Source organism: Triturus cristatus, chromosome 9 (assembly GCF_964204655.1).
Source record: "Triturus cristatus chromosome 9, aTriCri1.1, whole genome shotgun sequence".
In the NCBI taxonomy this organism is placed as follows: Eukaryota; Metazoa; Chordata; class Amphibia; order Caudata; family Salamandridae; genus Triturus; species Triturus cristatus.
The window spans coordinates 697,785,657-697,807,713 of NC_140592.1; the positions used below are offsets into that span (position 1 = coordinate 697,785,657).

Below are 22,057 nucleotides of genomic sequence, written 5' to 3' on the forward strand. Positions count from 1 at the left end.
AGATACCCACACCCATTGTCCAAAGGCAATGCGATATGGATGAACTGGTCAGGCAAATTTGCATACGCCTTTCCACCTCTCCCACTAATTCCATTAGTGGTAAGGAAGCTACAACAGCACTCCCTCACACTCATTCTGGTAGCTCCAACATGGGCCAGGCAGCCGTGGTACACCACACTACTACAGCTCTCAATGGAACCACATCAAAAACTGCACCTGTCCCCATGCCTCCTAACCCAGAACCATAGAGAAATCAGGCACCCGGACCCAGCTCAGCTCAACCTTGTGATCTGGCTCCTGAAATCTTAGAATTTGGATACCTTAACCTTCCCCCTGATTGCATAAACATTATCAGGGAAGCCAGACGCCCTACCACTCGAGCATGCTATGCCGCTAAGTGGAAGAGATTTGTTGTTTACTGCCGTAACAACACAATCAACCCTTTGGATGTATCCATACAGCACATCATATGCTACCTGCTCCATCTACACAGGTGTAACCTGGCATATTCATCCATCCGTTTACACCTAGCAGCAATTGCTGCTTACCTGCAAAACAGACAGCATTTATCGCTTTTCAGAGTGCCTGCTATTAAAGCTTTCATGGAAGGCCTTAAAAGAGTAATTCCGCCCAGGGCACCACCATCACCTGTGTGGAATCTAAATGTAGTTCTTACAAGGCTCATGGGGCCGCCTTTCGAACCAATGCATAAATGTGAGCTGCAGTTCCTTACTTGGAAAACAGCTTTTCTCGTAGATATCATTTCCCTTAGAAGGGTTAGTGAAATACAAGCGTTCACAATACAAGAACCTTTTCTACAGATACACCACAGCAAGGTGATACTTCACACAAATCCAAAATTTCTGCCCAAGGTCATTTCCCCCTTCCATCTCAATCAGTGGAATTACCGTTTTTTTTCTCGCAACCTCAATCTGTTGCAGAAAGGGCTCTACATACACTTGATGTTAAAAGGGCTTTACTGTACTACATACAAAGAACGCAACCCTTCAGAAAGACTAAACAGTTGTTTGTCTCGTTCTCTCCACCACATAAAGGCAACCCCATCTCAAAATCAGGGATAGCTAGGTGGATTGTGAAATGCATACAAATTTGCTATCACAAAGCAAAAAGAACATTATCTGTTCCACTTAAAGCCCACTCTACAAGAAAGATAGGGGCTTCTATGGCTTTTCTAGGGAACATACCCTTAGATGACATCTGCAAAGCAGCCACATGGTCAACACCGCACACCTTCACAAAACATTACTGTGTAGACGTGCATTCCAAGCAACAAGCTAGTGTGGGCCAGGCTGTACTAAAGACACTTTCAAACCACTGCAACGGATACCGGTGGTCGCCGCTATGGTTGGGTACTGCTATATAGTCTATGCACAGTGTATAATCTGCAGCTCATATGCCTCGAACGGAATATGCTACTTACCAGTATGCATCTGTTCTTGGCATGTAGAGCTGCAGATCTATACACGGCCACCCGCCTCCCCGGCTACCTGTATCCGTTCCAGTCTATCTTATTTAGATACAACACACATGGGTTTCTTTACTATTATCACTACGCTCCATCTTTTCCCTGCTGGTGAAATCTGAGGATGGAGCCGAAGCCCATGCGCAGTACGGACCGAAGGAGGAGTCACCAAACTCGTGACTTCCAAAGACTGTCCAAGAAGAAAAACAAACTGCAAACATCCGGGCCCAACACCAGATGGCGATCTATGCACAGTGTATAGATCTGCAGCTCTACATGCCAAGAACAGATGCATACTGGTAAGTAGCATATTCCTTACATATTCTCTCTCCCTCTTTCTCTCACTCAGTGTTATGGTGCACCTTCCTAAACCATCTGATGGAATGTACGCTTGCACATTTTAGTGCTGTGAGAGCACGTTTCAGGCATCCCACTTTACTTAACCAATTTTACTTTGACTGTGTTGTGATGCTGCAAGAGCAGAGGGCATATGCCTAACCGAATGTCAACTCCTCAGTTCAAGTCACTTGATGATTGACATGTTAGATATGCGGCAGTGGTGTTAGAGCTTGTTTTAAATGGGAAATAGGTTCTGCAGGATAGCTGTTCCAGATTTCAGCCTCCGGGCTGCAGCAGAACAGCCTGCTTTGCTTGCTGACATTAACTGTGGTGGAATCAGCCGGTTTGAGATGACCTATAGGACTTTGGCACCACAGATTACCTTATCCAGCGGCTTACGCTTTGGTTGCACTATATTGGCTTAAGTTCACTCTGTGTTGACTTGTGATGTATCATTTTGCTGCGGGGTGACAACAGGTTTCAGAGTACAGATAGGTCTGTAGCCTGTGATCTTGGATTACGCTTTTGAACGTAGAGCTGTAACACAAGAGCTTGTTCCTGAAAACGAATAGCACTAAAGAACCCCCCGTTTATCTGAATTTTGTGGCTTAGACTTAGGGCATAATGTGGAATTGTGCGATCGGCAGAATGATGGCCCGTCATCCAGTTTACTTTTCTTGAAGCTCTCAACCTGTGATACCCCGCAGTGGAGCAAAAGAAGGACTTGGGAAATCAACTAAGTTATTACACACTTACCACTTTCTTTACTTAATGACTTACCCTTTGGAAATCTAGTTTCTGAACAGGAACGGGCTCGTATCCATGACCAATCTGTGCAAATACTGTGTGATTCAAGAGCATTCATCTTGCAGGATCAATCTTTGCTCCTTCATCTGTCCAAAACTTCAGGAAACTCTCCTTGTAAGTCACACTCACATGAAAGGATTACGCATGTGCAAAAAGGTTAGATGGAGTTTAACAGTCTTTATCACCGTAGGGTAAAAAATTAGAGCCCTGCGTAGAGCCAGGTTATTTATTCATAAAACACTAAGGGCCTGATTTCGAGGCTGGCGGTCTTCCATCCGCCAGACTCGTGGTGGCCCAACAGTGGTGGTCCACTGTCCACTGTATTATGACTCCTACAGTCGTTGAGGCGGTGGACCATCGGCTGCGCCAGAGGACAGTTGTTCCTTGGCGTGGCGCTTCTGCGCCACAACGCAATATGCTGAGCAGGGACTGGTGAAGTCCCGCTAAGCATATTACGAGTTCCAGGGCCTCCAGCCTCTTCATGGTGGAGCACACACTAATGATGTAACATCCCGAGTCTCACCTCGGGCAGGGCCATTTCCTCCATCTGATTGTGTATCCCAGAAGGGTCCAACACATATATGGAGTGGTTGCATAATTAAAAGAGTTCGCAACAAGCAGGACACAAGTCCTAAAAAAAGAAGTGGGGGGGACGCTGACGTCACAACAGGAAGTGACGTCACGAAAGGTGGCTTGCACCATCAGACTCATTGCCTCCCCTCGCTCACCGCTTAGATGCGATTGCATCAGAGAAACCAGCGCGTGAGCAGCGTTCTGAATGAGCTCCAATCTCGCCCCAGAGAGGCCAAAGAGTGAATGTGTGGCTCCATTTGCTCCAGTTATCGGGCTCACTGGAAAAATAAGTGGGGGGGGGATGCCGTCCACCCGCGTGTTACCCCGACTTGAGCCCTGGTAACAAGAGGCCTTGCAGCTGTTGATTCGCAAAAAGCCTTCTTCCAAGCCCTTCCAGCCCTTGGTTCGCTCTTCGTGTCCTTTCTCTAGAAACGGGCCAGACTCCATCTTAATCTCTCTGGAAGGCAGGAGGACTGTCCATTGCCCATTACAGGCTTGGCGGAGTGAGGGCTTCCCAGTGGGCAGTACCCTCCAGCACCTGCTCTCTAGCTGGAGAACAGCTCACTCTGGAAAATTCCATTCTCCACATTCACTCAAGCTCCTGCAAACGCCACCATCCAGAAGCAGCAGTGCCTGTCAATCACCCTCGAGCACAAGCCTTACCTCATCCTTCCTCTCTGATAGAGAGACCATGTTGGTCTTCCTCCAGGGCCTCTGGACTCCTGGCTCTCCCTGGGCTCTGCAGGCCCTTGCATATGCCGCAGTGATAGGGTCTCATTTACGCTGTGCACCAAGGAGTCCGCCCCCAAGTTGGGGACGCATTGTAATAGTCGTTGCAGTACTCAGCGCTGTAAGGAACAGACGGCGCCACCTTAGTAGCACGCGACAGCCCATAAACTTTCTGATCTACATCAATTACATTCAAGCTGTGCGAGTCTCACCATTATCTGTGGCAGTGATAGGGTGGCCAGAATTTTAAAGCCAAAAAACGTGATCTCTCCCAAAAATAGGACTACAATTTTACTTCAACCGAGCGCACAGAATGACAGTTCTTCTTAGCAGGGAATTACAGAAGAGACACTAGGAACATAAATAAAATGTCATTTTTAAAGCCAGTAGCATTAGGGTGACCAACTGTCCGTAAATTTCATGGACCGTCCGTAAATTGTACCTCACGTCGGTTGTCCATGAGGATCCCTTTTACAGATGCCTTTTGTCTGCAATTTTGGGCCTTGCAGGGAACAGAGCTGTTCCCCTACGAGAGGCCTCGGCTCCCTGATAGGGCCATCTTGCATTTATTTGCGAAGCACAAGAGCAGCCCCAGCCGCCCATTGTCATTCTGTATGCCGGCTGATTGCCACATACAGAACGACAATGGGCCAGTCTGGGCTGTAAAAGCATGCGGTGGGCCTCCTCCAGTCTCGGTTAAGGGCAGGGCATTCTCTTAGGGTTAGATGGATGACATTTGAACTTAAGACTCCTCTTAGGCGGTGGTATGGAGTGTGACACTGAACACTAGTCTAGATAGCCTACAGCAGTACAAGGCTGACTTGAAATTTCACAACTTGGAACCCCATTTTGATTCTCACACAAATCTAGGTGTTGTGAGCTGAGCATTTAGTAAACACCAGTGACATGGGGTACAGCATTTGTCGGGTGACATGTTGCACTTCTATTCAGTGTTGACGTTTTGATCCCCAGAATGAGGAATAACTGTTTACCTGTGCATGTTTTTTCTGATTCCAAGGTGCAGAAACTCAGATTTCGCACATTTCCCTCTGATTTGAGCCAGGATTTGCCTGGCAAAAATAAGGCAGGCAAATAAATACCAGTGGGGTGCACAATCCATGCCTTACTCAAATTCCCCAATCTGCTGCAGGTGGGAGTTGGCGGACGAATTGGGATTAGCTCTTGTTTCAAATGGGTCCCTGGTGCACTTAAGAGGACCACAGCACACCAACTGTAGGATTCTCATTATTTACCCTGACCGAGACCATTTTCTTTACCAGGCATTCTTCCAAAACACTATTGCAACAGAAGGAAAAGAAACACCAAAAAGGCAAACAAAAATCATATGTAGAAGAGAAATACCACGATTACAGTGTACAAAGTAAAAAAGTTAAAGATCTTCTAGTTCTTTCACAGTCTCATCATTTCAGAGCTGAATCATTGTTAATATTATATACAGCCAAGCCATAGTTGCTGCTTTTTTTTATTTATTTTATGCAACTAACATCCATTGACGAAGCCAATAGTCATGGCTTGTTGTAGGACTAATGATACTGGACGCAATGATAGAAACAGCAAAATACCAGTCGGGCGACACACCATGCTCAGCTCATAATTTTAGCTTGGGTGTTTTAAAGCCAAGCCCTTAATTACATCAGACACACCCCTTGGAGAGACCCCTAGATTTTTCATCCCACGTAAAGCCCTGGAAACAACACCGCAGTCACCTCACCCTGGCACTGTGCATCATGCATGACTCATGACTTCCAAGTTTTCAGATTGCCTACGTGCAGGTGCATAGTGAACCCTCCCCCACCCCACGCTTTAGAAACTACAGCGAGTGTGAAGTTCTTGATGGGCCTCTTCTGTCTGCAACTGGATGGGTGTGTGGGTGGGTGAATGGGTAAAGTGTGACTGGAAAGATGGGTGGCTAAGGGTGAACAGCCATTATAACACTGCTGTTTCACCACGTCATTACATCGCATGCGTTAAAATGCATGAGATGTAACAACACGTACCATTACTACGCATACCATTACATCACATGCGCTTTTACAACGCATGCGATGAAATGGCTATCAACATCGTTAAGAGGATCTTCCGTTTCCTCACAACGATGTTGTGACGTGCACTGCCCCTCAGACAACGCTGGAACCAGGAGAGCGGAACCAGGAGGAGAGAGAGGTAAGGGGGATTGGGGGTATGGGGAGGGTCGTGCTGGGTGTGGTGTTTCCGTGTAGGGAGCGGACTGGGGACGGGGGGAGGGTTGTGCTGGGTGTGTTTTAGGGTTTAGGATAGTGTTGTGGTGTTTGTGTAGTGTAGGTAGGGGGAGGGTCGTGCTGGGTGTAGTGTTTCAGTGTAGGGAGCGGACTGGGGGCGGGGGAGTGTCGTGCTGAGGGTAGTGGTTTAGGGTAGTGTGGTGTTTGTGTAGTGTGGGTAGTGTTTTAGGGTTTAGGGTAGTGTCGGGGGTCATGCAGGGTAGTCTTTAATTGTAGGGATCGGTCTGGGGGTAGAGGGAGGGTTGTGCTGGGGGTAGGGGTTTAGGGTAGTGTTGTGGTGTTTGTGTAGTGTAGGTTAGTGTCTTAGGGTTTAGTGTCGGGGGGGGGGGTTGTGCAGGGTAGTGTTTGAGTGTATTGACCGGACTGGGGGTAGGGTAGGGTCATGCAGGGGGTAGCGGTTTAGGGTAGTGTTGTGGTGTTTGTGTAGTGTAGGGTAGTGTTTTAGGGTTTAGGGTAGTGTCGGGGGTCGTGCAGGGTAGTGTTTGAGTGTAGGGACCGGACTGGGGGTAGGCGGAGGGTTGTGCAGGGGGTAGTGTTGTGGTGTTTGTGTAGGGTAGTGGTTTAGGGTAGTGTCGGGGGGGTCGTGCAGGGTAGTGTAGTGTTATTGTAGGGAGAGGAGGGGGTCGGGGGAGGGTCGTGCAGGGGTACTAAATTAGGGTTTGGGGTAGGGTAGGTTAGAGTCACTTACCTTTGAAACTTTTACCATGAGTATACCTTTACCACGCATGCCTTTGTGTTGGAATGGCATGCGTGGTAAAGGTATAGTCATGGTAAAAGTTTGCGATGTAATGGTATGTCGTTGTCATTGATATTGCGTAGTAATACCCGCGTTGTAATGGTACGCGTTGTATTAATATGCGATGTAATGAGTCATAGACATATATGTGGCTAAGTGAAAGGGGAATGGAGAGAGAAAGGGAGGATGGATAAGTGAAAGCATGGATGGATGATTGACAGAATGGATGGGCGAATGGGTGCATGGATGAGTGAAAAGAATGTAAAGATGGATGAGTGAAAGGATGACTAGATTGGTGAAATGGTTGGATGGATGCGTGGATGGATGGATGGGTGGAAGAGTAGATGGGTGAGTGAAAGGATGGCTTGGGTGAAAGGGTAAATGGTTGAATGGTTGAATGGATGAGTGAGAGGATGGATTGGGAGGATGGATGAGTGAAAGTGTGGATGAAGGGATGGATGAGTGAAATGATGGATGGATGGATGGATGATGGATAGGTTTGCAAATGATTGAAAAGGTTTAGATATGGATGGACACACAGCTGGAAGGACAATGAATGGCGAAAGACTGAATGATGCATGAAAGAATTACTGGTTGACAGAATGTAAATTATCAAATGAAATACCAAAAAAGAGCTGCACGCACACCAAATAAACGTGAAGTGCACGATTGTCCCAACCTAATATAAACTTATTTTGACTTGTACTCTAGTGGTTGTCTACTTACTTTTATACTATCGCGCAACTTCCTCCGATGTGCCTGTAAAACGTATCTTTTTTCACTAAGTTTTGTCCTGAATTTTGACCTTCTCCTGAATTTTTAAACTTACCGTCCTGAATTTGCACCCAGTCTAGTTGGTCACCCTAAGTAGCATGCCTGTTAATTAAATGGCTTTCTTGTAACAGCTGCCTACCATCCCTGCTTTGCAAATATTAAAAGATGCCTCCCACCGTTTTCACTCGACCCTCTTTACAAACACCGGGACATGAACTGAACTTCCTTAAATCTGCTGGGACAGCTGGCGAAAACCCGCTACTGTCCCGGCACATCCGGGACGCCTGGACACTGCAGCCACTCTCTTACACTTGTACAGATGGTGGGTAGTTCCACGTGGTGCGCAGGACGCACAAAACGCGGGCAGCAAAATGTCTTTTTAATTTGTGTTGTTAATCGTGGTGTGTGCGGTAATCTAATCTTGTAGTCCAGGCACGAGTTTCACGTGTTGTAAATCTCTGTAGCATCTCTTACTAAACTTGGCCAGTGTTTCTACCCGTGATGCTGGGACGATTTTTAGAGTGACGCGCGGCAGATGTCTCCTCAAGAAAACCAGAGGTAATATTTGGTAGAAACACAAAAATAGAGCCCGATGAGAAACCTTTGCAAAATCCCTTAGTTGTGCCTTTCGTAGCTAAACTCTTTAACGTTTTAAGGGGTGCTGTAGCATCCCCTGCACCCCTATTTCCAGCGCCACTGATGTCAACATTTAGTCCTGCCATTAATGCAGTTTTGGATTATATTGAATTTCCCTGTTTTATGTCAGTGTTTAATCTTAAAGGATACATCAGGGGCCATATTACAAGTGGGCGCATTTTCCTGGTTTGCGCTGGGCGCAACTTTCTAAAGATGCGCCCAGTGCAATCCAGGAAAATAAACCCCTTATGGTGAATGCGCTGCCCCCAGGGCAGCTGCGAACTCGCGCTGCCCCCAGGGCAGCGCATTTAAGTGAAAAACGGACCGGCTGCTTTGGAGCCGCCCCGTGTTTTCACAGTGCAGGCGGCACCCGCCTTTACTTTGAAAGGGGAATAGAGAACCCCTTGCAGGTGGGTGCAGTCAGTGACTGCACCCACACGCAAGGGGATGTCTGGGGGGATCCTTAGGACCGCTTGCAGAGGGCTGCTCTCAGGCAGCGCACTGACAGTGTGCCACCTCTTAGGCACCGTCAGCGCTCCTCCTGACAGCTTCTATGCCTCTGCGCCTGTGTCTGTAATAGGGCACGGGTGCATTGGCAAAGGGATTTCCTCATTTGCATGTGGCATGCCCCCAGACAAATAACAGAGCTCCCCCTCCAGATAGCGCTGGTGCTCTTTGTGCGACAGTACTATTGGTATTACAGAAGGGGCCGCTTTGCGGACCCTTCTGTAATACCAAAGTGCCCCGGGGGTGCACGAAGCAGGCGCAAATGCCCGTTGCACCCCCAGGGCACTCTCTGTAATAGGACCCCTAATGTGCAATGGACACACTGAGCTTTTATTGGCAAACAGTACATAGACCTTTCACGCTATTGGAGTGGTTAGACTAAGGTTTGAGACGAAACATAAGGATCAATTAGTCAGTGACTTAACAAAACTTCCCTGCAAAGTATTTGCAGGCCCTGCCCCCGTCGCTCTGGACCCAGTCCGAAGCTCCCAGGCCAGAGGCCTGCCAGTGCCGCAGGCCCCCCCCCCCCCCCCCCCAAGAGCTCAGCCCCCCCCCCCTCCTGTTGCTCCAGACCTAGTCCGAAGCCCTCAGGACAGGGGCCTGTCGGTGCCGGAGGCCGTCCCCCCCCCCCCCCCCCCCCCAGAGCTCAGACCCCCGACACCCTCCCACCCCCACCCCCCCCACACCACGCGGGCGGCGACTTTTGTTAAGCCACTACAATCAGTTCATTGTAAAATTAATTCAAACCATACAGTAAGGTAATCACAATGTGATAAAAAGAGGAACTTTAGAGTTAAGAGTATAAAAACATAGAATAAAAGTCTTTAAAAGTAATAGACTGTCTAGCCCAAAAGTCTCAGCTATGCTTTAGGTCCAAGCCCTGCTATTTTCCCATGTTTGTGGAATCCCTTAAAGTAGGGCTAGTTGAAGCCCCGCTCTGTTGCCCTCCGTCGGAGCAAAGCTGCATCTCTAAATCGGACAGCCATACCACTCTGAAAGCACCTTATGTCATCCGAGACAAATCGTAGTAAAGCAACACTCACTTCCCTTTATTTAAATACATTCAGGATGGTGGATAAAATGCAACATTGAATGCAAACCATTTGATAAACAAATAGAATGGCAGTGCACCAGTAATTTTAGCTTATCAAAATAAAGAAGGGTGCAGGCGTGTGATATGTTTAGCAAAGGTATTGGTTACATATGACATACTGGACTGTGACATCCCTGGTCATTTTAGTTGAAGGTGTGGTTCAGGAGAGATGGAATGACGAACCTTCACACAAAAATGTTTGAATGCGAGTCCAGATACTCCTACCTGGTTAGGGTGCACCCCCCAACAAGTCTTAGTTATGTACACATTAATAATGATTTGGGGTGGACTTATCTCGGAGATGTCCCTTCCAGGTTTAAATCTATCTTCTCGTTTCAGACCTTCGTGAAAGATCTGCTGGACAAGATCAGGGGCATGCAGAAGCTCAGCACGCCACAAAAGAAGTGACCGATCAACCAGGGCAAGACTGACACGCCTGGGGTGGATTGCAGCCGTGATGGAAAAGATCTCTCGCCCTACATAATGTCTGCGAAGGTGCTCATTTCAGTGGATCCACCTTGTGTGGTGGTGGGGCAGCAGCGTGCAGCTCCTTCACAAAGCCTGCCAAAATCAAAGAGACAATTGGACTGATCCCCATCCGGGTTAGTGTTTTGATGAAGGCCTGGCATCCTGTCTGGAGGTGGGGGGTCTGGAAACCCCTAGACCTCGTTTTTTTTAACCAGGGTTTCGCTCCATGTTGTTTTTTTTATTTTATGGGGTGTTTTTTAGGAACTTTTTAAGCTAAGTTAAGGGTGCGTTTTATTTTTATTCTATGGATTGAATTGTGAAATAAAACATTTTTTAGAGGTGCTGCTGGCTATGGTTCATGGATGCATTTAGTGTGTACTAAAGCTCGCAGAAATAAAGAATCTTTTGGGGTTGGGCAGGATGATCTTGGTGGTCCAATGGACCACATTGACCTTTTACCTCTCCGTTGAGTAAGTAAGCCCCATCGCCATCCGAGGGGAAGTTTAGAGGAATGATCGGATCCGCACAGAAGCGATGAGCCACTTGGGGTGAGTGCTAGATAGATGCAGGTGTATACGATCCCCCATGGCGCTAAGGGGCCAACCAATATTTGGTGTGCAACAATAACCCTTAGTGGCGGGTAACGTAACAGCGACTGTACTACTGACCCAAAGGAGTTAGTCTTGCATATAGATCAGGACTGCTAATGGCATTTCAGAGCATGGCATATGGCGCTATAACACCTGGTATGAAGTGCATCAGTAGCACCTATAGGATATTCATGGGAAGTCATGCTCAGCATGGCTAGTCACTGTGCTGTTTCTGTGTACCTAGGGGTCTCTCATAATGAAACTAAGTGTGTCTGGCTGAGATTTCCCAGCAATCACAGCAGTGTACCCAACCAAAAAGATGTTTGAGGCACACACAAGTGGATGGCGTTGAAGAGGAGTACTGCGATATTTCGGGGCTGTTATGTGTGCCTGTGTGGGGGACGGCAATATTCCGAAAAATAAACATTTTTAAACCTCACAACCCAGCTGCGCATTAGGGTATCAGTGGGTTGTGTAAAAGTGGTTAAAAAATGTTGGTAATAAGTAGATTAATGAGTTCAGCGCATGTAGTTGAAACAGATGCCTGTAGGTTATAGACTTCAGTCCCATGGAGATGGCTTACCATTTTAGGTGTAAAGCATGTTTTATTGATTTTGAATACGTGAAAATGATGAACAATACAGATCACCTGGCCTACATCCACCGGCCGATGAGGGCAGGAGAAGCTGAGAAAGATTACCAAAACAGATTAAACAGGGGGGTCTTAGGGAAATTTAAAGACCACACTGGATTTATTCCCCAATCATTGCTAAAACAAACAGTATGAATTCCAAGGGTCTAAAACGAAAACTGGGAAAATATGTGCTGAAAAAGCTACAAACAGATGAATTTTATCTATTCAGATAGTCACTAGATGCGCACCTAGAAGCGCCACAGGGCATTTCCCTTATTAGGACCAAATCCCTCACTCACCACGAGGGTGACATGCTTCATCATGGGGATTCTCCTCTCCAAGGAAAACCTAGTTCCTTGGAGGGCTACAACCCTCTCAGTTAGAGAGAGGAGCACAGGGATGTTTTGAATATCTAATAGGATATCCTAAATCCTCATGTGAAAAACAAAGGTGTGAGTGAAGGCGCAGCGCAAATGATATGTAAGTGCAACAGTGTTGATTAAAACTGAATAAGGGTTGTACAATCAAGCATATATTCGTATACACCCTTTGCCAGGATTAAAAACAGAGCACCAGCGGTATGGATTAAAAACTGCTCTGGTGACAGTGAAAAGAAGAATGGTCGACATGTTTCAGCCATAATGCCCAAAACTTAGGTCAGGCTTTCATCAGGACCTCAACCGGGTGCTACTGTGAACAAAGTGAGAACCAGTGCAACAAAAAGGATACCGAATATAACTTATTCTATGTATCCAATCACTCTTCAGTCTTTCATTTGGATGGAAGAGGAATATACCTATAATACATAAACAACTCATTAGTAAGGAGAAATATTCATCAATCGTAAGGTGTGTCATGTGACTTACTGAATAGAAAATAATTTAAATTTCTTACCCGCGTATGCTGGGTATTCAGTCCCACCTCTGCCTGGCAGCCGCTCAGGAAGGGGGCACCGCTCTACAAAAGAACGGTGTAAATTGTGATTCACACAAACCTGTCCTTCACCTGTCTATGGGTGAAAACTAGCTCCTATAGAAATATGTGAAGGCAAGAATATATCCGACTACATACTAGGAATGCGACAGGGAACTTCGCAGTGAAGACAATATAAGCGGAAAACAATAATATAATCAATTGTGATTACACAAAAGGCCAAGGAGAAAGAAGGGCCGTCGTCATGACACAAAATGGAAACCAAATATGTTTAGGGCAGACCTCTTGTCTCACCAGACATAAGATGCAGAGGAATTTGATATAACATTGGCACCAAAACCATAATTTGAAACCCCAGGGAAAAATAGCCGAGGAACGCCGAAAAACATTAGGCGATCTAATCAGCAGCCTTTAACCCTTACTGTTTTTCAATGTTAATGACTGGGGGAAGAAACGTGCAAAAATGCCCCTAGGATTAAACTCAGTCCAAGATAACAACGTTGTTGAAGTCATCCAAGACTTGAGTCAAAATCTCAAAATAACGCATGGACAGAGGCCAGAATGATGAAATAACGCGCCCCATCCCCTCTCACCTGTCCGTCGGTACTCCATGTTGTGTATGGCCGGCGGCCGGAGGTAGAGTGGAGCCGAGCTCGTGTCACTTAAATACTACACAACCAGCCCCAAATCTGTCTCCGCTGTGATCGTCACGTGGGATAAAAACTATTCTTCAAGTGTGGAGCACACGACTGCGCAGACGTGAAGCATAGTCAACTGCTTCCCTACACATGCGCAAATAGCTAAAAATACCTTCGCATGAGGAATTTTACAATTTCGTGAATTGTCAAATGAACTCTCATTACCCAACTGCTGACTGTGATACACATCCAGAGACCCTTACGCTCCCGGCAAAGTAGAAAGAGGACACTGCGCTAATCTTAGACACGTGCATGCGCTGTGAAACAGACAAATACCGCTCACGTACAATGCGATAAATCATACGATATTAGCCCAACAAGCAGGGATATTCAAGCCTAACCAAGACCAGATGGCTCATAAAAATCTACACAGCTGGCAGATAAACACATAAGTGAATATATGGGGTTATTTTTGGGTTCAGGAAAACCTATTGGCCACCCCTCCAATGTTTGAGTATGTAATACAATCTGGTCCCTGAGTGCTAACTCTTTATCACACATGCAGGCGCAATGAACAGAACAAATGCCGTTCTCTTATCCGCGGTATGTCATCAAATTTACGGTAAAACACAACCCTATGTGCAAGGCCATTCAAGAGAAGCTCATGCCAAGAAGCACCAGACAGACTGTGCAACTGACCAAAGATAGCCCATAAACCCAAAATTACGCACAGGGGGTTCCATACAAAAATGCCAAAAAGGCTGGACCTGCGATCTTTGAAAACAGATCCAGCGCTTAGGTGGCCTCAAACCAGCAACCAAATATGTCCCCTGGATAGTTCACACAATTGCTGACAGGGGGTTTCATCAACCAAAGTATGAAAATCACAGTACTCAAAGTGAAGCCCAAGGGATCTCGTCATTTAACCCTCCACTATCACTGCTCAACTTGTGAACCCACCATTGTTCGCGTCTAAATAGAAATGTCACATCTGTGATATGTGTTGGAATGAACGGTTTCTCTAATACTGTCCATTTAAGATCTCCTGGGTTATGTGCAGCAGTCAGAAAATGTGTGGTCAATTTGGTAGAAGATTTCCTGCACCTAATGGTGCTCTTATGTTCCAGTATTCTTGTTTTAACTTTCCGCGTTGTCATGCCTACATAGCGGAAAGGACAGGGACAGGTGATAAAGTATATCAAATTGTTTCTATTGCAGTTAGTGTGACTTTTTAAAAGCCACGGTCTTGGTGAGCCAATGTCAATCTCAGTCGTGTGGATCGTGTGCGAACAAGCTGCGCAAGCCCCGCAGGTGAAATGACCCTGAACTGGGGATAAACCCCAAAGAGTGTTCTGTTGATTTGTATTAGAGATGCGAGGACGTGTATGCACCAATCTATCTTTTATATTGCTACTCCGTTTGAAGGCAAACCATGGACGCGGTAGTGCTACCCCACCAATATTCAGAATCTTCCAATTCGCCAGGATACTCTTTTTAATTTGGTTTGAAAAGCTGCAAAAAGTATGCACACATGTCAGTCTGTCCTGAGAGGCTTTAGGAACACCTGGTTTCAAGAGAGCCGCCCGATTGTTATTAGCAGCTCTTTTCAGTGACCTTTTCACAAGTGTTTTAGGATATTTGTAGCTGAACTGCCAAATTACTAGCATGCTCCTGATATTTACTAACAGAGGAGCAATTTCTTTTAATGTGTAAGAATTGGCCAAATGGTAAATTATCCCGCAAAGCCTGGGGATGGAAACTGTCATACAATAGAAGTGAATTTTTGGCCATAGGTTTCTTAAAGCTCACAGCTGAGACAGATTTGGGGCTGGCTGTGTAGTATTTAAGTGACACGAGCTCGGCTCCACTCTACCTCCGGCCGCCGGCTCTACACAACACGGAGTACCGACGGACCGGTGAGAGGGGATGGGGCGCGTTATTTTATCATTCTGGCCTCTGTCCATGCGTTATTTTGGGATTTTGACTCCAGTCTTGGATGACTTCAACAACGTTGTTATCTTGGACTGAGTATAATCCTAGGGGCATTTTTGCACGTTTCTTCCCCCAGTCATTAACATTGAAAAACAGTAAGGGTTAAAGGCTGCTGATTGGATCGCCTAATGTTTCGGCGTTCCTTGGCTATTTTTCCCTGGGGTTTCAAATTAGGGTTTGGTGCCAATGTTGTATCAAATTCCGCCGCATCTTATGTCTGGTGAGACAAGAGGTCTGCCCTAAACATATTTGGTTTCCATTTTGTGTCATGATGACGGCCCTTCTTTCTCCTTGGCCTTTTGTGTAATCACAATTGATTATGTTTGATTATATTATTGTTTTCCGCTTAGATTGTTTTCACTGCGAAGTTCCCTGTCGCATTCCTAGTCTGTAGTCAGATATATTCTTGCCTTCACATATTTCTATAGGAGCTAGTTTTCACCCATAGACAGGTGAAGGACAGGTTTGTGTGAATCACAATTTACACCGTTCTTTTGTAGAGCGGTGCCCCCTTCCTGAGCGGCTGCCAGGCAGAGGTGGGACTGAATACCCAGCATACGCGGGTAAGAAATTTTAATTATTTTCTATTCAGTAAGTCACATGACACACCTTACGATTGATGAATATTTCTCCTTACTAATGAGTTGTTTCTGTATTATAGGTATATTCCTCTTCCATCCAAATGAAAGACTGAAGAGTGATTGGATACATAGATTAAGTTATATTCGGTATCCTTTTTGTTGCACTGGTTCTCACTTTGTTCACAGTAGCACCCGGTTGAGGTCCTGATGAAAGCCTGACCTAAGTTTTGGGCATTATGGCTGAAACATGTCGACCATTCTTCTTTTCACTGTCACCAGAGCGGTTTTAAATCCATACCGCTGGTGCTCTGTTTTTAATCATGGCAAAGGGTGTATACGAATATATGCTTGATTGTACAACCCTTATTCAGTTTTAATCAACACTGTTGCACTTACATATCATTTGCGCTGCACCTTCACTCACACCTTTGTTTTTCACATGAGGATTTAGGATATCCTATTAGATATTCAAAACCTCCCTGTGCTCCTCTCTCTGAGAGGGTTGTAGCCCTCCAAGGAACTAGGTTTTCCTTGGAGAGGAGAATCCCCATGATGAAGCATGTCACCCTCGTGGTGAGTGAGGGATTTGGTCCTAATAAGGGAAATGCCCTGTGGCGCTTCTAGGTGCGCATCTAGTGACTATCTGAATAGATAAAATTCATCTGTTTGTAGCTTATTCGGCACATATTTTCCCAGTTTTCATTTTAGACCCTTGGATTTCGTACTGTTTGTTGAAGCTGAGAAAGAGACAAAAATAAGAGTTGAAGATGGTGAGATAGGAAAACTGGAAAAAAACAAGGGAGACAGGGTATGTGAGGATGGCTGGGTTAGGCTGTTGACACACAAGGGTCACAGCGCTCCATCTTACATATAGTGACATATGGTTGTACAGGAGTGGTGTCAAGTGTGAGGGGGGGCTTACGAGGCAGGAGGTGGATCTACTGGCAAGAGGCGTGGTACACGCGTGTAGGCGGGGCACGTTAGTTCCCTGAATTCTTTCCCCAAGTATCTGATGCAGGGACCCCATGTTTTGTCAAACTGTGGTAGCTGATTCTCCGAGGCAGCTGTGAGTTTTTCCATGCCTATTAAGTCCCAGAGCCTGTGGAGCTAGTCTCTATGGTGTGGTACCTTAGCAGTACCCCATCTGGTGAAGAGTTTGCTTGGCTGCACATAAGGCCAGTGTTCTCACCCGCCCTCTCGCGGACCCCAGAGGGTAAGCCAAGGTGTTGGAGGCTCAAAATCACATAACTCTGGAACCTAGGGAGTGTGGTGCTATAAATGTCATCCATAGCAACTAATATGCCTTGCCATTGAGATTGTATCCGAGGGCATTGCCATAAGAGATGCATCAAGGTACCTATGTACCCACATCCTCTCCAACATGTTGCCACCCCCCACCCCTCGCTTCCAGTGTGCATTGCGTTCAGGAGTGTACTAGCAGTAATGTACTAGTTGAATCACTGTCCCCTTGCCCTGCGGCACTGTGCGCCGTAGTGTTAGCTCGCTTCTGGATGTCTGACCATTCTTTGGCGTGATTTGCCTCTCTCATTCTTAGTTGAGAAGATGATTTTGTAGGAGTCTGTGGTGCATTTAAAAAGGTGAATATATCCAATATAAGTCTTTTATCTGAGTGTCTGGTGGTGATCCATTTACGAATGGGAATAGAGGTCTACATGCATGTGGGCATAGTGACGGTTGCATAACCCAGTGCCTAATTGTCATGTAATGCCAGAATGCCGAAGGAGGTAAGCCAAAGCCTTCCTGATTTTGATGGAAGTCCATTATTTTATTATGATCAAAAAAATCGCATAGCATCTTACGATTTACATGTTGCCACACTATGTAGGCTGTGCCCCAGGATGCTGGTGGGAAATCTAGGTTTCCCAATATTGGAGTTGGTGGGGAAATCCAGGTAGATAATTTCTCTGAAAGTTGCACTTTATCCCAAGTGCCCATCGTAGCCTGAAGCAATGGGGAAATGTACACCCCCTGGGGGGCGGTGGGGTTTGGGGAGTCGAGCGTTTTTCCATATGTGGATACCAGAGATGGCCTGGTTGATAAAGTACCAATGCTTTTCGGTGACTAGTCTAGCCACTGTACAAGGTAACGAAGCTGCGCCACCTGATAGTAGTGCTTATGATAGGAAAGCCCCTGGCTGCCATCACCAGGGGACAAGTATGTCAGGTGCTTAGGAATGAGTTCTTTTACCTGCCCATATGTAATGTTCGATTTAGTGTTGCAGTTTGAGAGCGTGAGGGAAGTGGTATCAGGGGTAGGGTTTGCATAACGTATAATATCTTGGGGAGGAGAGTCCTCTTGCCTGCCTCTAATCTCCCTAGCCAAGCCAACTTATTGTCTTTCCATTTCTGTAGTTCTGCGCGGGTGTTTGCCAGTAGAAAACTTATCGTGCAGTAAATATGGAGGCCTAACTAAACCCACCCCTGTGTGGCTCAGGGGAAGGAAAATCAGTCGAACCATAGCGTCGCGTTCTACTTGTGGGACAGTAAGGTTAAAGAGTTGTGACTTTTGGGAGTTAATCTTGAACCCGGATACCATACCAAAGGCCTCTTGTTCCTGCAAGAGCGCTGGCAGGGAGTGGTAGCGGTCCGATAGTGGCACCATGACATCGTCAGCATATAATGCCAATTTGTGTTCCCTGCCACCAATCATAATGCTGGTTATTTAGGGTTTCCCCCTCACTTGTCCTGCAAACGGCTCCATCTATAATGCTAATAGAAGTTGTGACAGAGGGTACCCTGCCAGGTTATTAATTTGAACAGCTGTCTGGGGTCTTGCGTAGCGACACCATATCCATTGTCTGAAGCGTTGCCCCAATCATACAGTCCAGAGAATAGCATGGCGATCAAGCCAGAGAACCCGGTCGAACGCTTTTTTTGCGTCAATTGAGGACAGAAGTGCTGGTATTCTAGAGCGCTGGACCGTATCCACAATGTAGCACAAACATTTGTGTTATCACTACAGTCGTGCTCCAAGACGAAGCTCGCCTGATCGGGATCTATAAGGCCTTGCATCATGGGGGCCAAGCGTGAGGCTAGAATGGTGGTGAAGAACTCAGTGTCTACATTTAGTAGTGATATGGGCTTCTAGGCGGAGCTTTTGGTGGGATCTTTACCTGGTTTGTGTATGGCTATGATGGTGGCTAGCCTCATTGAGTCCGTTAATAAACCTGTGTCACTAAATGAATTCTAGTCGTGTGAGAGTAGGGCCAGGGTGGGAGCGAAAAGGTTATAAAAATCCGGTGGATAGCCATCCTGTCCCAGGGCCTTCACTGATTGCAAGCTGCCACTACTTTGTTTGTGTGGTAATCTGTCTCCAAGCTAAGGGCATGATGTCCATCTAAGCACTCTTATCGGGGCTTGTTCTATATATGCATTGATATCTCCCTCTGGTAGGTCCTCAGCCAAGTACAGATCGTTGGAAGGCTTGTGCAATTTATCACACTGTGGCACCTCGATTTCTGCCACCCTCTGACTGTTCACCCGTGCTCGGAGTCTGTGAGCCAATAAACACCATACCTTATTCCCTCCTGCATAATATTTCTGTTTGGTCCACAAGAGGGTATACTCTGCCCTATCCATATCCAGTGCTCTAAGCTCTTTACTCGCTATGTTAAGTTGGCGGCGCGTTTAAAGGGGACCCGTCTGTTTGGGCAGCCCCTCTAGCTCCTTAACTCTTCCCTCTAAGACCGTCCTTTTTCTCCTGTTTCTCATGCTTGAAACTAGTAGCAATGGCGATGAAGTGGCCTCGTAATAGTGCCTTTAAAGTGTCCCACAAAAGCAACACTGGTTTATCTGGTTTGTCATTTGTTTCCAGAAAGGCCCAGTCGCCTCTGGGATCCCCGTGACTACTGCTTTGTTCCTTAAGGAGTTTAAGATTCAGTCGCCGCATGTGGCTCTGGTGGGGAAGGTTGGGTACGCAAACTAAATGTGTATAGGTGAGTGGTCAGATAGGTTGGTTTCCCCAATGTCTGTGTCCTGGACCGAGGTTCCCAATCGCTGTGTAGCTAGGAAAAGGTTTTATGTGCTTATGTTTGATGAGCTGCCGAAAAAACAGGAACAGGACTTTTCTGTCGGGTGGTTCTTGCACCAAACGTCAGCGAGAGTGTTCAGCAAGCGGACAATGGCCCTGGGGTGACAATGTGCCAGTGTGACCCACCCTCTGTATAGATCGATCTAGCGTGGCATACATCACCAAATTAAAATTTCTTCCCCCCCCCCCCCCCACCCCCATATAGGACATCGGGTCTGTGGACTCATCACTCAACCTAGGTGTAGGAGAGTAGGATCTGCACTTATGTTGCCCCCGCTTTTTTTCTGATGTATACACTGGTTTCTGGCTATAGTCTGGCTGGGTCCCTGCTAATCAGGGCCCCAGCCTAACTGATCCCTCTAAACAACTTGATGTGCATATTAGATGCACTAGTGATTGAAAACTGGTACCTTATGAGCCCCTAGTATATGGTACCTCAGGTACCTAGGGCATTAGTTCTTCACAGGCCTACCAGGGGCTGCAGCATGTATTATGCCACCCCTGGGAAGCATTCACAATCTGACACCACAGGCCTGCTACTGCAGCCTGTGTGAGGTAGTGTTAGCACTCCTCACTGAGTTATAGGTTCCTATATCTCACCATACACACACATATACACCTATCAGTCACCCCTATGGTAGGCCCTATCAATCCTAAGGGCAGGGTGCTTGGTTTACTATGTGAGGGGGTGCTTCTGCCTGAGCAGGACCCCTCTGCAGCTGGCAGAGTCTATTCTCTGCTGCTGTTTGTGGATGCGGTTAAACCATATACTCTTAAGTGCATTATAACCCTGCGGTAAATGCTAACTTTGGAATGACTGCATCAAAACATGTCGTATTTGGTGTCAAACATCTTGGAATCATACCCCCACACCAGTAACTGGTGTGGGAGTATGATCCCACCCTTCTAGAGGGGATGACATGTACCCACTGTACTAAACGGTAGAAATCTTTCAGAGCCCTGGCATCACAAAATGGATGCCACCAGCACAGACACTGCGCTGCCCTCCTGCTGCTGACCAAAACTCGCAGTGAAGGAAGCCCAACAAAAGGTTTCCTGTCACAGGGAGGTGTCCCCACCTCCCAGACAGGATTTAGTGTATTGGAGCTGGGTGGGTGCACTCTTAGAGTGCTTTGAAGTCCTGCACTGGGGGAGCAGTAGGCTCCTCTGTGCATATGCCAGCTCAAACCGGTTCAGGGGCTACCTGCCCCTGCTTTGGCGCGAAACTGGACAAAGGGAAGTGGGTGTAACCACCCACTACATTGACCCTCCTAGAGGAGTGGTCATAGAGCTAGTCCCTCCCCTATCTTCACTATAAGATACCAAGCATTGCCAATGCAATCCAGATTACCCTGGACGACTCTCTACAAAGAAGAATCCTGGCCCTTCGACGTTCCACTATCTCTGGAAGACTGAAGAATCTCCCTTGGAGTCAAGGAGTGACTCCCCTGCTTGGCAGGCACCAACTCTTCAACAACAGTTGCAAACTTCACCGCTCCCGCCGGAGTCCGAAGTCCCTGCGTCCCCTGAAGCGGATTTCCTGACCTCTCGATGGCCATTTTGAGTCCCCAGCGAAGCTGTGGCATCTGGACCCCACGAGTGACGAACGGCAATACCAGGGAACCGTGCACTGATTTCGAGTGCAAGCCCTAAACAACGTTCAACGAACTTGTGCTTTGGACCATCTGTAGTCCAAGTCCCTAGCAGGTCTAGTACCGAAAATCAGCGGCCTACCCCGTCCCGAGTGACCGTGGGCTCCTGTGGAACTTTTCCTGCAAAGGCGTCTTCGCGGTTGCTTGCCCATTGGATAGTGACCCACCCGAAGACTTTCTCATCAACTTCCAGGGCTCTCCTGGTTGCTCCGGGCCTGCCCTCACTTACCCTTGCTGGGTAAGTCTATCAGACCTTGCTGGTCTGCAGCATCGTCAATCTTCATTCCACACGAGACTTGCAGTTGCCAAGGCTTGTTGGCTCCAATCCGGTCGCTGACACCGTCATCAGCTGCAGACGTCGTGGGACCCTCAGAATCCAGCAGCTGGTCATCGTTGATCCCTCCTGGACCTCGTGAGCAAAGAGACAAAACACCATCGACGACCTGACGCGACAGCTGTGGTCATCCATCTTGTTGGCCACCGGTCACTGGCAAGTGACTTTGAACTCTGTCCCCTCAATTTTCAGGTCCTCTGCAACTCCAATCCATCTTCGGATTCCAGCG

The 22,057-nt window shown here is 47.0% G+C and overlaps 1 protein-coding gene across 1 annotated transcript in view; it reads left to right on the top strand.

The window, feature by feature from the left end:
* Window positions 1-10,766, top strand: part of PPP1R14B (protein phosphatase 1 regulatory inhibitor subunit 14B) — a 69,750-nt gene extending 58,984 nt beyond the window's left edge. Inside the window, exon 4 of the mRNA XM_085625817.1 lies at window positions 10,296-10,766. Coding sequence (XP_085481943.1) covers window positions 10,296-10,364 — 69 coding nt within the window. The 3' untranslated portion in view covers window positions 10,365-10,766. The remainder of the gene's footprint in view (window positions 1-10,295) is intronic.
* Window positions 10,767-22,057: the final 11,291 nt, after the last annotated feature.